This window comes from Propithecus coquereli, unplaced genomic scaffold (assembly GCF_000956105.1).
Source record: "Propithecus coquereli isolate 6110/MARCELLA unplaced genomic scaffold, Pcoq_1.0 Scaffold82, whole genome shotgun sequence".
NCBI lineage: Eukaryota > Metazoa > Chordata > Mammalia > Primates > Indriidae > Propithecus > Propithecus coquereli.
Window position 1 is genome coordinate 4,055,907 of NW_012154396.1, and position 17,942 is coordinate 4,073,848.

Below are 17,942 nucleotides of genomic sequence, written 5' to 3' on the forward strand. Positions count from 1 at the left end.
GAGTACAAGACACAGAGTCCACCTGGAACATTGGGGTTTTAACCCAGAGCCAGTATGTCAGTTTATTCTCATGGTCCAACAATATTTAAAAAAAGATCTTAAAATGTAAATTACCATATAATGTGCTTGCATTACGAGGGAGTAATACTATTACATCTGTGCAGTAGGACAATAATTACAGAGGGTACGGTGTAGGAAAGAAGAGGATGCCAAACAGGTACATTTTGATGAGAGGTCACATTAGAAGGAAAAGTCTGTAATTTGAAGGAAAATCTGGGAAAGTGATATCCAGATAGATCTGCAATGTGAGACCCTGGAAAGGTATGGATGACCTCAGAATCCTGAATGCCTTTCCTTCAAACATAAAGGAGGTTGAAATCATATTTCTCTAAAATCTTAAATTAATTAAAATAAGTCATCTATTTCAAAATTGTTTTCTTATAGCTCTTGCTCCTATGACTTTAGCAACATTGCACCCAACGAAGCACAAAGGTATGGGAAGCTCAGGTGAGGTATATTTTTAATAAGTTTATGAAACATATTTATATAATTAACATATTAAATATCATGAAACATACTAAGTTAGTTTTATTTTATCATGCTCCATACACACAAAGACAAACACCCACCATGGAATTTGAAGTGTATTCATGAATTTACCTCTACAGAACTAATTATGTTTCAGTTTAGTCTCATCCTTTACATAAATGAATACTATCCCCAACTTCTATTTTTTTTATTAAAACAAAACAAACAGATTCTGAGTATATAATAAAATCTTCCTGGGATAATGAGAACTTCTTTGGTCCAGGGGTCTATGAGTTAGTTCTAAGCAAAATTTAGTTCAGTTATACTATGTTTAAGGCAGAAAAATAAAGCCCACAAATAAAAAACATGCTTAATTTAATCAACAGAGATCAAGCTTTAAGGGAAGGCAGGGAAAGATTGGAGAAAGAAATGAGATTTTTTTTTTCTTTTTTTTAAAAATACCTAGAAAGACATAAGGCTTTCACCTTAGGGCTTGAATACAAGTTCCCTGATAGAATTTTCAGTCATTCCTCATTCAGCAGTCTCAAGTCTTTTTTTATCCAGTAAAAACTCACATTAAAAAAGAATTTATATAACAATTTCTTCTTTGCTTTGGAATTGTGTGTGCCTCTGCCCTCTCAAAGAAAGTTGAAACCTCAGAGGTTTTGTGTTTGTAGCCAAAGATTAGAAAACTAGAAACTTCCCTGCAGTTTGTCTTCCAATGGTAGTCAGTTAGCCTCACTGTCCACCAGTTTACCCCATGAGAAAGTCTAGTTAGGAATTTATCACTAACATGAGAAACATGAGGCCCTGAATTCATCTATAACTTCCCACTTCTTCACTATAAATCTCTGGAAAGAATGAGAAAGAATAGGCTTAAAAGTACTTTCAAACTTGTATAAATGAATCTGAGAGATTCTTTTACCTCAGGAGAAGATAAGCATATAACTGCTATGTAAGATAGATGAAAATATTAAATCTCTACAAATACAAATAAACTGTATTTGCTATGGGAACAATCCATATTTTCAGAATTCCATGATAAAAAATCTAAAGGGGATGGCCACAGAACAACCATATTGAATATCAAATATTTAATTAAAGAATTTTATAGCTACGAATTATCTGGTAAAATTCTACCTGCATCTCTCCTTCTAAGTTGAACCTATCAGTTTTGGGTTTTTTTTTTTTAAGTTTGAAAAACTAAGAAGAAAGAAAAATGCAGCAAAGTAAGAAAAGTGTGAGTATGAATAATGTCCCCATATCCCACACCAGTTTCTGCTTTCTGGAGAAGATTTCACAAGAATCCCCTGGGGGTGAAGGAAGTGAGGTAAATTAACAGCATTTGGAAAATGAAGAGGCTTGCTGCACAGTCTGGGAAAAGATGGTCATCCCCACTACTGTATCCAAACAGTCCTGGGAGCTGTCTTGTAAATCCCTGTGCAGTGAAGCAATTCCTCTCATTCCAAATGCAACTCAGAGAAACACAGAGTGGAAAATAAGCTACTAATGTTTAATAGAGAATTTTATGACTATCGTATTTTCAGAAAATAAATTCTGAAACAGACAGGCTGGTAGACAGACATGAGGTGGCACTGGGGCATGGAGTGGGCCGTACGTGGCTTGCTCACCCACTGGGAACCAGCACAGAGATCTAAGAGTACGTGGGGTGTGAAACAGAAAAGGGGCCATGATACTTCAAATCATGAGGCCATTAGAAAGTCTCCAGTGGGAAAGGCTTTTGTTTTTACTTTCTTCTGTTGTTTCATTCAGCAGTAAACCTACAAAAGGGGACAATTCAATACAGCCCTTTTATTTGAACAGCAAAATTTTTAAATGGGCTTAAAAGAGCTTATTAATAATACATACATAAAATTATTGTTGTGTTGCCAAAATGACCGTAGTAGAAGAGTAGACAAAACTTAAATTTTAAATTTTATACTAGATTTAATTGATTTAATAAAGTTTTTTTCTTTATTTCTCCATAGCATCTAACATCTTGGTTCTCATAATCACCCAATAGGCATTTGTTATTATTGTTATTAGTATTAAATAGCAATGTAATAATAATATCACCTATCATTTAATAAGCTCCTCCTATTTGCTGGGAATCATGCTATGATGTAAATGGTTTATATACATTATAGTATTCATAACAATTATTTGAGGTAAATATTACTATTCTAATTTTATAGATGAAAAAACTAAGACAGGGAGATCCAGGAAATTGCTCAAATATATGCAAATATAATTTGCAAAACCTGAACTTGAATTCACTTCACTCAATACTTGAATGAGTGAATGATGGGAAAGAATTTTTTTAGATTTTTCACAAATAGAATTCAATTGGGATGTGTGCATAGATGTACCTAATACATAAACAGAATGTATGGCATGGCCCCTATCTCCCAAGAAATTTACACTTGAAGCACTTAGAGAAGATACACTGAAAGGAAAGGGGATATTTATTGTTGATAAGAATCTCCTAATTTCTGAGCAGATATAAGAATTGAAATAGAACTTGAAGGAAAATGCCAACAGGCAGAGGGAAGGTAAAAGAAGAGGCATAGAAGTACCTAAATCACAAAAATTAGATCTGGGAACAGTAAGAAGTTAGATCTGACCTGAGAAAGAATGCCTCATGGTGTGCAGCAATCAATAGTGTTAAGTAACAATAAGAGAAATAATAGTAGTTGTGTATTAATAGACAGAATGGAGAAGATCATGAGTAGCCTTACACACCATCTGGATAATTTTGGCACTGTTAGGTTTAAAAAAAAAAAAAGAAGAAGACACACAAAGAGTTTAGGTCAATATAATGTTCCAAATATCATGCAATACTCAATAGCAAGTTGACTGGAGAGTGACGTGATGAAAATAGGACATAGGAAGACTAATGTGTCAGAAATATGCAAAATGAATTCATGAGAAAAAAGCATTCTCAGTGTGATATATATAGTTCACACATGAGAGAGGCGTAGTGAGGGTTGTGAGATGGCAAAGGAGAAGCCCTTGTCTCAACTAATGAGAGAATGTGAGTTCTGAGTAGAATGTGGACAGTAGAGGAGTAGAGATTTGAAAAAAGGGAAAAGTAAGAGTGTGGGGCAGGGGGAGTTACAAGAAAGTTCTTATTTTGAGGCAGAGAATGACAGTTGATGTGCCTAAGATGCTATAAGTGGGCTAGATCAGGAGGGTCTTGCATGCCATGCTAAGAAGCTTTTGCTTTATTCTTTCTTCAAGTTATGGGAGCCAATGGAAGGTTTTAAGGAAAGTAAAAACATGATTAGATTGTAGTTCTATATCACACCAGCAACAAAGAGGATATGTTTATGTGTGCATGGTAAGTGACCACAGGGGAGGCAAGGGGATGAATTTAGATGCCATTGCAGCCATCCAGGGATATCTGCAAGGGACGATAGCTCCAGGGACGATAAGGGCCTGAACCAGGGCATTTGCAGTAGAGATGGAAAAGAGATATATTTGGGAAATATTTAGCTGGTAAAATGGTAGACCTTAGTGACTGATTGGAATTTTGCTGATTGAACAACTGATTAAATGACCAGGTCAGGTGATGCTGCCAGTAACTGACATAAGAAAAATGACTCAGTCTTGGAGGGAAGATAATGAGTGGAGTTTTGGATACACTGAACTTGAAGTGGTTCTGGGCCACCCAGAGGGTAGCTGGATATACACCGCTGAAGCTCATATTAAAGATCAGGGTTGCAGAGAGGAATTTGAGAATTATCAGCATTTAGCTGTTATGCAAAACACTTATTCCCAGATGGCCTAGGAAGAGAATATGCAGCAGTAATCAGTGAACTAAATCCTATGAGAAGATAAAAGTGTGAAGGGAGAAAAGAGGAGAAGAAGCCCATGAATGGAGCTGAGAGGGAAAAGGCAGGGAGATGGAGGAAGAACCTTCAGAGACTAGAATGTCAGGAAAGCTGGAGTGGTTAATGGTATCAAATAAAGGAAAAAGGACTGATAAAATGAGGCAAAAGGGCCAATTGGAACATCAAGCATTTTAATCCTCATCTTACTATCCCAGCTTAAGTGGAACAGAGGGGCCAGGTGAGGGCAGGGGAGGCAGAGACAGAAAACTAAACTGCTCCTTTGGAACAGCTGGGCTAAGAATAAAGACGGGGTGAGAGCTAGACACAGGCCTTGGAGAGACTTGGACTTGTTTATAGACTAAGGAGAAAGAGCAGACAAAAAGGAAGTGATTGAAGTTATAGAAAAGAGAGTGTGATTGGTGGAACAAGTTCCCCCAAGGAGATGGAGAACAAATAAAATACAAGAGAACAAATCCAGAAAGTGCTTCAAAAATTTGGTCAAATTAAAATAATACCACGAAGGCTTGCATCTGCGATGACTGAAATAGATTTTAATTTCGCTTTCTGTGTCTCATTTAAGTGCTCTACAATTAACTTTAGGTAAATTTCCCAAATAATCCTCCTAGAAGTACCATGACAGGAGTGTATACTATTTCCCCGATATTTCAGATGGGGACACGAAGGCTCAGTGAGGGTAAAGGACCCTCTGCAGGTTGCAAAACTGCTAAACAGCAAAGAGCAGAACCCAAGTGTTCTCTCACATGAAGGTTGGGCCAAGGCTCACTATACTTTTGATGCTATATGGACTATAATAAGGCTTTGATGCTTATGTTGCAAGCAATGTTTCAACCAAGAATATAGTTTGTTGTCATCTTAAAGCTGAATTCACAATTCTGGCTGAACAGACACCCTGAGGAATTAAAAAAAAAAAAAAAAAACCTGTGAGACTGTCTTGCCTTCTTCTCAAATCTAAACTTAAAACAATGGCATGTAAACATTTTTGAGTTTGAACATTGTACCAGAAGGCTATGGAGACAAAGTTCCATTGACTTATTAATATTAATTTATAAATATTGTTAACATTACAGCTTTCTCTCTAGAAGGCAAGATTTACAATTTCCCTGATATACTTGCTGTTCCTTAGAGCAATGGCCCCGAACCTTTTTGGCACCAGGGATCAGTTTCAGGAAAGACAATTTTTCCATGGACCGGGGCAGGGGGATGGTTTCGGGATGATTCAAGCACATTACATTTACTGTGCGGTCAAACCTCTCTGCTAATGATAATCTGTATTTGCAGCCACTCCCCAGCCCTAGCATCACTGCCTCAGCTCCACCTCAGATCACCAGGCATTAGATCCTCATAAGGAACATATAACCTAGATCCCTCACATGCGAAGTTTACAATAGGGTTCATGCTCCTATGAGAATCTAATGCCCCCGCTGACATGACAGGAGGCGGAGCTTATGCAGTGATGCCAGCAACGGGGAGCAGCTATAAATACAGATGAAGCTTGCTCTGCTTGCCCACCTGCCACTCACCTCCTGCTGTGAGGCCTGGTTACTTTCAGGCCACTGACCAGTCCCGATTGGCAGCCCAGGGGTTGGGGACCACAGCCTTAGAGAATATATTCAATATAAGATGGAACCATCTTGATTTCTTTTGAAGGGTTTAGTTTTAAACATATCAATAAAACAAAATAAAAACCCTAAGGCTGCCAATATGGTCACATCTTTAAGGCAAATTTTTTTTTAGGATAGACTGGTCTCCCATGCAAATGCCAAGAGTAGATAGTTAAATAATGAATATGGCAACTCTTCAGTCTTACATAAAATTTAGATAATTTATGTATGAAATTATGTAGAAATAAATTTAAAAGAAAACTAAATTATCAGCATATTCCTAATAATTTCATTCTGACTCAAAACAACTTTTTCAAGCTGTTACTTTTACAGTTATAAGAAAAGCTCAAAGACCTCATACTTAATAGTAAATTGATAATGTCTCATTTAATATCTTTAGTGAACCTTCCAGTGTCATGGATATAAATCATAGAAAATAATAAATCAAAGAATATCATGTTATTTAACTCTAGGATAGATTTGTCTTATCTAAACTTGTGCAACTTGCCCAACTTAATACCACAGATCAATTAATAATTAACAGTTCTGGTCTTTTCCTCCTACCTTTACTATATCTCTCATATGTAAATATAAGGGTTTCAATGTTGTGATCTCAGTGCAAAAAACATCAGATCAAAAAGTTCAAACATATTATGAATGCCATGTAAGGCCAGGTGATGATACATGAACCTGGGGCATTCTTCAACCTGAAGCAAACTCTGTAATTAAAAAAAAATTATTCTATGGCCATAGATTAGCATAATTCCAACCTTCTAAGCCCCAGCTTCTCAAAACAAAGCTTCCTCTTTCTGCTTTGCCTCACATCTTGCATTAGGTGCATGTCTAGAATGATGAACACATTGAATTTCAGGCCTGTGGTGACAGTTCTAAAAGTATGAAGAACAAAAATAAAAGAGAGGAGAGATCGAAAATGAAAAACATATATTCACTTGGAAATACATTTGAATAACATCTGTCCTTTGCATAGTAGAATGATTCACCTAATCCACCATGAGGGGGATCAGGGCCTTGAGTTATTTTTCTGGAAATGATGGTGAATTTGTCATGGTTTATCAATAAACTTTAACTAGGCAGCCTTATAAGTAAAATGAATTACCAGAATAGCAAGTTATTACCAAAAGTCTCAGTGTGTAGCCTTGGAACATAAAAACCAACTGGTCCACATCAAGATCAAAAGAGTGCAAGTCAAAGATTTAATACATTAGAATTAGAGAATTAGAGTAGAATTAGAGAATTAGAGTCACCGGAAGAGCTTTGAAAATCCATAGATTCCCAGACCTCATCCAAACCTACTAACTCAAGTGTATTTGGAAAGGAGAGGGATATAGAATCTTTATTAGTAACAAGATCCCGGGTGATTCTTTATGCAGTCATCTCAACACTGATCCATGGGTTGCTTACCAACTACCCTATGGAGTCATGGTCAAAGTATACAGTGTGCTAGCCAATGGAAAGAATTCACTAAATCTATCAATCTACCAATCTGTTAATACATAAGTAGAGAGAGATCTACTTTTCAAACTAACCATCGATTTAGTTTGGATAAAAGTTACAGATAACATCTAAATTTATCTGAAGAGAATTAGATTAAGAAGTAAATAAAATGCAGCCTAATATTTAAGTGCCATCCAGTGTTCTTGGCTTTGTAGTCTACTCAGAAATGAACAATAACCAGTGTAGATCTGCTCACACAACTATATTCTGTCCACTGAAACCATAAGATCTAGTCTACTAAAAGTAGCTGACATGTATACTCTCTGTGGTAGAGACTGCAGTTGCCTCCTAATAGTCATTCTTCTTTATATCCTTCATAGAACTCTATTTAGTAGAGTATATTGCCAGTGCCACCCAACTAAAATTTCCATTTCCTGGCTGCCCTTGCAGCTTTGTATGACCATATGACTAAATTCTGGCCAACCAGAAGTAAGTGTAAATGTTATGAAGACTTAAAAGTCTTCATGGGGAAAGGGGAAGCTCACAGCCTTTGTTTCCCATTCTCTATCCACATGCCTAGAAAGCACATGTAATGGCTGGAGCTCCAGCAGCTATTTAGGGCCATAAAATCAAAGACCATACCCTAGGGATAAGGAAGTAGAGAGCTAGAAAAAGCCTGAATCTCTGAAGACATTGTGGAGCCAGTATGCTAGGCTTTCACTGCCTACTTAAAACCTTTCTTTACACTAGGAAAAAAAAAGGATTTTTTTATTTGTTTGAACTACTACATTCTGCTATATCCTCGTGGACCTAAACACAAACACCCACTAAAAAGAAAAGTCTGCATACCCTACATGATCCAAAGTATCTATTTCAATAGCAATGAGTTTAAAACTATGAGTGAACAAGTATCTTAAGCTATGTATTTATATTGTGTACCTCCTTTAAAATGATTCCATTCAAGGACTGTTGAGTATTAAGCATCTGCTTCTTCGTATTTGTATTTTAACAATGAGATAAATGGCAGACATAACACAATAAAAATGCAAGAGACCATGATATAGAAAGAACTGTGAGAGCCTCATCTCTTAGCAATCAGAAGTTGGCTTAGGTCCAGGATATCAGTGTAAAGTTACAACAGGAGGGCTGCAAACTTACGGTCCATAAGCCACATTTGGCACGCAGATATATTTTAATTGGCTTATGCAATACCTCTGAAAACATTAATTTTGAATACCCTAAAGCAGGCATGCATCTTCAGTTCCCCACAGGCCTCCTCATCCCCTGTTGATGTAGAAACACTCGCTTGCTTCACTTGTTTATGTTACCTGCCTGGCCTCTGAAAACACTGAAGTTTACAGTTTCTGGAAATAAAATGGTACATTTCGGCCCCTTGCCTTCTCTCCTTTGCTCATCTGGTGTTGAATACAATGATTAATACCAAATATTATTTTGTAAAATTAAATATGTCTACTTCTGATAATAAGAATATATATAGTTCACTAGATGTTAGAGTTTAATTTAGGAATATAAAATAAACTGTAAATTCTCTAGTATTTTCTCTTACAAAAAACAAATGTGGAATATTTCGAAGATACACACACACACATTGTCCCCCCCCAACACATACAAAATTCTTGAAAAGCTGGTTTTGTCATCTTAACTCCCTGATTATTGTCATTTTATACTTTCAACTAAAGTTAGCCCAACTCCCAAACTTTCTCCTTTCAGTTTCTTATCAATGAAAAAAATCAGATACGTTCGTAAAATTTAGTGAGAAGTAGTATTGATTTTGGCCTAAAATGCCTAAAACTTCATTTATTTACATTTATCTTATCATTTTTACCTATTTCTATCAGGCAGGCCCACTGTGCTTATATTTTACATTTCTGGTAAATAAACAAAGTCAAATAGAAGGAAAATATACCTCGAAGTCATAAACAGAAAGAAAAAATAAAAGCTTGTAAATATGCACTTATATGCAATAGCAGGTCTCTACATTTCCAAAGGAAAATATTTGTACATAAAGTAAATACCACATTATGGGACTTAGTTATAACTAAATTTTGAAAAATGTACTTGCTTTGCCTGTGTGCCTTAGATATTTATTTAATTTAAAGCATTTACCCAAACTTACTTTTTCCCAAACTCAAAATCACATGGAGTTTCTAAATTCTGACACTTTCATTAAGCTTGTGACATGCCTGAACATGGGAAATAAAGTATTGCCAAGTATCCATACAAAATCAACTTAAATCAAAATATGCATGGCAAGTAAATATAGTACGAGTTAAGTAGCTCTAAATATATTGGATCCTTTAATTCTTTTCTGTGTTATCTTTAATTAGGACCATAACTACTTTCTTTTGCTCTTGAATATTTATCACATATATTCTCTTAGGTTGAGTAATAAAATAGAGGAATTTATTTTTTACAATACATGTGCAAGCAATCACACATTCTCTGTAAAATCTGATGTTTGGAATTCCAGTTTCTGTGCTGTTTGGTTATCCTGGAGGGACTGGAGTTGGTTTGGAGTTGGGGACTTTTTTTTTACACCAAGCATTGCATTCCTCACATTTACGTAAATTAGTATTAAGGAAGATTAAACTCCAGTCATTTTTTAAAAACACCTACAGAGTAATTAAAACTATTTGGGAAAGTCTTTTAATATATGGCCTATTTCATGTACCTTATAAAAGAATCCTTTCATTTATTCACATAGTCAATTATTTCAGTACATTATAAGAGTAAGCTATTAATTTTAATATAAATTAACAAAGAAAGCTATATTAAAATTCTCAATTGAAGTTGGTTGTTTGGTGGGGGAGGGGAGTAAACTGTTCCTTTTATAATCAGATTTTCTATATCTATTGTAATTTTTCTGTATTTTTCTCCCCTTTTCTAACTTCTACTTCATATTCAATTATCTTTCGCACCCTTCCAAACAATACATGCTTTTCACTGTGACAAAGAAACTCAAAAGTTTTTACCTTATATAAATTGCCTCATTTTTTAAAACATGAAAAGTTCCAAGATTTAGAAAGTGCCCCCTCTATGGGACTCCTGATAGATTGTTGGATATTCATGTCCAGATATTTTCACCCTTTAAAAGTTTTTAGAACTGGTGATCTCTAGAATAATTTTATGAACATCTTTAGAGTAAAAATGCACAGAAGCAGAAATCTGTAGTAAATATATGTATATATACACATATGTATATATGTGTATGTGTGTGTGTATGTATGTGAAAGTAACAGAAAAGGTTAATGAATGTGCAACGTTTTAAAAGCTTGAGTTTGATGTTAAATAGTTATGAAAATCCATAATGGCCCATTATAAAAGAGCATGTCTGTATTTGAGATTGTAACCCTCAAGAGTAAGGATTTAATAATCAGTGGAATCAGTTTAAATATTTTCTTATATTCTGTAATAGCCATGCGTTTTTTGCTTAGCCATACCATATAACCCTACTCTAATATACGCAAATCGCATAGAAAAAAAAATTAGTAATCAGGCAAGATTTGTCTTTAAAAAAACAAAAAACAAAACAAAACAAACCAAAAAACTTGTGTTAAGGGGTAATGCCCATACAATTACTCCGTACCAAATAAATTATATATAAGGCATGCTGATTTCCTGCCTTCCGCCATCCAACTGGGAACCACCACTGTCCTCTTAACCAAGTCAGTAGGGTGGGAAAATACCACTGTTTAAGAAATCTGGCTTCTATCAGCCTCTGTCATGGAGAAATAAACGAGACTGCTTCTCAGTAAGCAAAAGTGACTTTAAGATCACAAATGAAAATGGTGAAGAAGCATAAGTCTGTAAAGAGAAAAGAATGAGGAGCCAAAGACAAAGAAAAGTCAGAGCTATCAGAGTTGCTGCAGAGGTTTTTCTAAACAAAGAATTTTATGAAGCAGCTGAAGTTCAGTACAAAAAAGACTCCACCCTACCCAGCTTCTGCTGCGACTTTTCCTTGCTCCGAAAACTCCAGCCTACAGAATTCCTCTGACTAAAATGCCTTTAGTGCTCCGTTTTAAGCACTCTTCTTTTCTTTTAAACTTCCCACTCTCACACTCAGGCAAAAAGGACTTATCTTAGGCTTTCCCAGAAATATTAGTAGTGTACTCTTTGCAACATAGAAGCTCCGGATTTACAAACATCCCGATTGTCTTCCAAGCCGTTTCCCAGGTGCAAATCTGTCAGCCCCCTTCTCAAACTTCAAACCAGAACCTCCTCTTCGAGCTCTTCCTGGGGCTTAACATTCCACCTATTTCCCAAACCGTGCAATAAACACCACAAGCAAAGCAAACGGCAAACTCACCATCCTCGCCTTCTTCCTGGGCTTTTATTGAGACAAATTGCCCTAATAAAACAGTAAGAATGAGGAGAGGTCTTGCTTCTACCCAGTTTGCCATCACGTCTAAATATTAGACATGTGGGTCCTCCTGGGAATAAAAGTAGATTCTAAGGTTATTGTAGCACCATGAAGTCAGCTGTGGGCTCTTCTTTCAGCACCAGCCCCGGGGCTGCCTCTGCAAACCCCCTTTTTCAGCACCAGCTCCAGCACAGTCTGTGAAAACTTTTTTCAAGCGATGCAGCTTTAAATAGGAAGAATGCTGCCTCCACTTCTTTTCCTGCCCCTTTTCAGCTTGTTCAGGCTCATAACCATCCAGTGTCTGCCAAGCAACGGTCTGATTGATGGTAAACAACCAAATCAGAACACGCGTCTCTGTGCCTGAGCTATCCCTACTTCATTTATGTTTAAAGCATGGATGGGGCTTAATAACAGAAACAAACTTTTATTTCTCTTTCTTTTTATTTTTTTTAAGAAAGCCTGTTAGAACGAAAGAGTCGTATTCTCCCCTCCCTAACCCTTCCCCCAGACACACTCCTTAACTTTTCCCCTATAAGCTGAAAAAGACATTAGGGAGGAAATGCAGCCTTTTAGCCTAGTTTTTGGCATTTAGATAATTTGTGACTCTCTTCTCCACCTTAAACCTTGAAAGGATCACATTTTAACCCTTTCTTTTGCCTAAATAGGAAGTATTCTTGTCCTGTCTCGGATTCTGGTTTTCTTCCCTCTCCAGCCCCCAATACTCTGGAAGGGAACTATTAGAATGTTGCCCAGGTAAAGTCCAGGTGAGAAAACTATTTTGGACAAATGAATTTGTGATACATCATATTTTGAATCCAGAAGATAGGTCCTATCCTAATCTCTCCACATCTCTTAAGGGGCCACATCTGCGGGTTCTTCTTGTCCCCAAGAATTTTGTTATGTAGAAGTATTGACTACTCTACTCAGCTAGTGTAGAGAAATGGGAAGTATACTACATTTGGATGCAGAAAGGTTCAGTTCAAATACCAGCTCTGCCACTCACCAATTTCGTAAACATGCACATAGTCCTTATCTTTGTGCACTCCAATTTTCTCATTTGATAAAAGGGCTTTACCATGACCAGTGTACAGGATTCAGTGACACTAAAATGAGTAATATATTATTAAGTTCCAAATTGCAAAGAGCTACATAAAAGTAGATGGTGTTATTAACCCTAAACCAGCTTTTCAAGGAATATAGTCATCTCGGATGGACATGCATTCTAAGAGCAATATCCTTGAACTTCCGTGCTACACTCATGCTTGCCAAGCTATTAATGACCTCGGAGCATTCTGTATAATCTAATCTATTTGCCACCTTGAGTCCCCCTGGAAATAGAATGGATGTTCTATACAATACAAGTGAATCAACTGTTTACAATTACTCAGCAATGATCAGGAGCCCTGCACTGTGCTAAGCACTGGACAAAAAGGATGACACAAAAGAAATAAGAGGCACACCCACAGCCTTCAAGGAACATATGTAGATGCTGAGAAAATAAATTTACATGTAACAAAACCAGAGCATATAAATAGGTTTGGGATGCTAAGACTCGGTAGAAATTCAGAGAAAGAAGAGATCATAAAATGAGATTTGATCAGTAAGTCATTATTGTCACTTTTCTTAATAGAAAAAAAAAATCCAAGAACCTTTGAATTTTAGCTTTGGAGCAACAATTTGTAGAGAAGTATTCCAGAGGTCAACTGTTTAAGGAGTTTCCAACTTTCTAACCCTGTACCCCTCAGTTTAACTTTTCACTTTGACAAATATCATTTCAATGACTTCTGTTGCCAGGAGTGCCTTACTCCCACTTAGTGAATGGGCTGAGTGAGGACCAAAAACCATCCTTTGCTAATTCTTCCAAGGCCAGGACTTGGAAATCACCTTGCTAAATAATCAAAGAGAATAACAGAAAAATAAATAAATGTAGGGGGAAAAATTAACTATTCTCTGAGCTTGCCAGTTCTAGTCTACTATGAGGCCACTGAAGACACTAATCCCAAGGGTTGGCACAATTTTCAAGCACCTTGTGTAGAATCTTTACTGAAATGCAGGACAACAGACATTTATGGCTATTGAATCTCCAACTCTCAGAAATTATTTTCCATGCTGGAAATAAAAAGATGATTAGACAAAATCACAGGACTTGTAGCAGAGTCAATGTACATAATATTCAGTTCCTGCTCAGATCAATATTTTAGTATCTGTCATTAAAACAATTATTATCAGTTTACTAATACAGTTATATTAAATTTAACTGTAAATAGGACTTGTATAAGAAAGATTAAAAACATAATGCAACCTCTCACAGTTCCCACCAGCTTCAGCCTCCTCTTCCTGTCATACCAAAAGCTCATGGTACGACAGAGACATAGCAAATATTGTCAGGAGAGCTGAGAAAATAAGCATTCTCCATTGTCCTTGTGAAGTTTTGACATCTTATTATCAACAAGTCATAAATAGCAAAATATTTTGCGACTTGTACTTTTTTTCTATGTGTGGCTTTAGGGTATCACGTTACAATTTGGAAAATACTGAAACATACACAGATTTTGACCAGATATGTCTTTTTAATAGATGTGATTGAATTCAGGAGAGAGGAAAGTATCCTTTCTTAGTCCTTGAAGAACTGATTCTAGACCTCAGTGCTGGAGCGGAGGGCTCAGAAATCTGTCCCAATTCCAGTGAAGTCCATCCTAACAGTATATATACTGTAATAATATGTGCTTAGCGGGCAAATTTTTACCAATTCTCACAGCAACACTGAAAAGTATTTATCATTTTTCCCAAAACATATATAATATTGCCTGACAAAGATAAGATGGAAAAAAAACATATATAATATAAGGAATTATGGTTCAGATAGATTTACTTGCTCAAGATTGCTCAGCTAGGTGGTAAATTTAGGATACTGTTTCAGCAATGTCTGACACCAAAGGGAATGTGCTCACTGCCTCTTGGCTTGACTTAGACCTACCTGACACTCACACTTCCAGATTCAGCAGAAAAGGTGTCTCAGCGCCCTTTCAGGGCTGATCCCTCCCTCCGCACTCCTTCTCCCGCCCCTTCCCTTCTCCTCCAGGACATTGCTCTGTCCGTGTCCCCCTCTCTCTCCTCTACCTTCCACCTCTATTTCTCTACTAGGGCCTTCCCTACAGCCTGTAAACCTGCTCCTCACCTATAGCCTGTCTCTAAAAAAAACAAACAAAAAGGAAGGAGAGATGGAGAGATTCTTCTACAGTCTCTTTCCTTCCTTCCACTCCTCCTCCCCATCGCCCTTCACCCTGTACATCAGGGTCTCATTACCAGCTCTCTACTACGTATTGCACTGCCAGAGCCCTTTGTTAATAAACCCAAAGATTTCTTCTTTCCTCCCTACAGCAGTCGATATTCTGACTACTCCCTTCCTACTGAAACTCTTTCCTCCCATGGTGTCCCTGGTCCCATATGCCCCCTGCTTTGCTGGTCAAACCTCTTTTGCAGGTTACTCTGAGAAAGCCTGTGCTCTCCGGCGTTGTTTCATCAGCTTTTATCCCCCCCTTGCCCACTGACCTGGGCTGTACTGACTGTTAGATCCCTAGACTTTATTTATCTCCAATAACATGCGAATGACTCCCAGTCAAGGCTTTCCTCCTGAGCTGCAGACTGTATTTCTAAGTGCCTACGTTAAACATCTCCCGCTGGATGGGTCCATAAAACTCAGAATCCAAAATGAAATCATTATCTCCGATTGTTCTTCATACCCATTAACACTACCACCATCATCCTAGGCCCAAGATCAGAACCGTGGGAGGAGTCTCTTCATCCTCTCTCAACCTGCATCACATTAGTCACCAAGCCCTGTTGATTTTGTTGTGCATTCCTTCACTCAGTTACTCTGCTTTCTTTAAAAACTGATTCCCAAGCACTTAAGAAATATAACATGATGTGTTAAAATAATAATAATAATAAATATCTACTTCTTGGTTCCCATCTTCTTTTGCTTTCCTCTTTGGTTTCACTCACAGAAAACCTAGATTTTCCCAAGCACTTAAAGCAATTTCATATCTCAGAATTTTACTCAGGCTCTGACCTTTGCCTGAAATAACCATCTCCCTGGTCTAATGCATTCCCTCACTTAACGAATATCTATTGAGTGTCTATTATTTGGCAAGTTCTATTCAAGGCATTAGGATATTGCTGTACACAATACAGACAAGGTCCCTGATTCCATGGAGCTTACCACCTTGAGTGGACAAACAGCAATAAATAAGTAAATATGCAAACAAGATAATTTCAAATAATGATATTCCATGAAGGAAATAAACAGCCTGTTGTTTTAGAGTTGCTCAGGAGTTAATACAAGAGGAATATTTCAATAGAGCTATCAGGGAAAACCCCATTTAAGGAGATAAAGGTGAAGCTGAGACCAAAATTTGAAAATAATTTATCACTGGAGAACTGGAAAAAGGCATTCCAAGCAAAGGAAACAGCAAATGTAAATGGCCTGGCATTGCATTTTAGTTTTCTATTGCTGCCATAAAAATTACTACTGCTGTGGCTTAAAACAACACTAATGTATCGTCTTATATTTCTGCAGGTCAGAACTCTGACATGGGCCTTACTGGGCTAAAATCAAAGTGTCAGACAGGCTGCATTCTTTTTAGAGGTTCTAAGGGAAAATTCATTTCCATGTTTTTTGAGCTCCTATTAACATAAGTCACCCACATTCCTTGTTTCATGGCCTCTTCCTCTATCTTCAAAGCTAGCAACATAACATCTCTCTGACACTCCTTTGTTGTCACATCTCTTTCTCTGACCACATCCTGGAACGGTTCTCTGCTGTTAAGGACTCATGCAACTACATTGAGCCCATCTGGATAATCCAGGTTATCTTCCCCCACCTCAAAGTCCTGAATCACATCAGCCAAGTCCTTTTTGACCTGTAAGGCAACCAATTCACAGGTTCTGGGGATTAGAACATGGGCATCTTTGGAGGCCGTTATTCTTCCTACAAAAGATAGGATTAAGCTTTGACTGTGCAAAAGTAGAAAGAAAGTCATTATGGCTAGCACCATATAATAGAAAGTTGGGCATGAGGTTTATCATTATAGCCTTGTAGGTCATGGGAAGGAGTTTGAATTGTTTTTCTAAATGCAAAGGGTCATTCTACAGAGAAATAGCATATTTTAATATACCAATTTTTAAAAATCTGAATATCATGTGAGAAATGTATTATAACAAGGCAAAGACAGATGCAGGGACACCAAGTAGAAAGTATTTTTAACCCAAATGAGAGATGATGGTGGCTTGGACTAGGGAAGTACAGAGGAAACACAAAGAAGCAGAGGGATTCAGAACATATTCTGGAAATAAAATTTCTGATGGATCATGGAGGACTAGAAAAAACCAAGAAATTGAAGAGGACACCTCTGCCAACTAAGTGGCTGATAGTGGCCAGCAAAGCTCAAGCATCGCCTCCCCTGACAAACTGGTCTGCTCCTTCATGAAACTGACCAACATGTTCTGTGTAGACCCAACATCAGACTATTTTGATGTGTCTGTTACCCCTACCATACTGAAAGATCCTTGAGATTATGGACATTGCTTAGTTATTCATATTTGCCCAATAGCTATTTGCTGAATCAATAGAACTTGATGATTGAATGACTATGAGAGAAGTAGCAATGAGCATAAATAAAGATGATTCCAAGATATCAGCCCTAAAGGATGAGGAAAATGATGGTCCTAATGAAAGAAATATCTAAGCAAGGAAGAGTAACTGGTTAGAGAGCAGAAGGAAAGCACGTAGTTGATTAGGTGCATCTGTGCACATATATGCCTTGAAATAGCAAACCACAATTTCTGAACAGAAGAAGACTGCATATTGTGAATACACTTTTTCTGGCTGAAAGTCACTGTGAAAATAACAACATAACAATAATAGTAATAATAATGGCTAGAATGTATTAAGTAACTATTATGTGTCAGATACTGTGTAAACACTTTATACGTATTAACTAATTTAATCCTCAAACCAATGCTGTCTGGTAGGTGCTATTATTTTCCCTGTTTTACAGATGAGGAAGGAAATTGAGGCTCATGGAAGAAGCTAAATAACTTGTGTCAAGTTACACAGCAAGA

The 17,942-nt window shown here is 37.0% G+C and overlaps 1 protein-coding gene across 1 annotated transcript in view; it reads right to left on the minus strand.

The window, feature by feature from the left end:
• COL5A2 (collagen, type V, alpha 2) overlaps nt 1-12,096 on the minus strand; it is a 169,406-nt gene extending 157,310 nt beyond the window's left edge. The window contains exon 1 of the mRNA XM_012663640.1: nt 11,766-12,096. Within this exon, the coding sequence (XP_012519094.1) occupies nt 11,766-11,859 (94 nt within the window). The 5' untranslated portion in view covers nt 11,860-12,096. The remainder of the gene's footprint in view (nt 1-11,765) is intronic.
• Nucleotides 12,097-17,942: the final 5,846 nt, after the last annotated feature.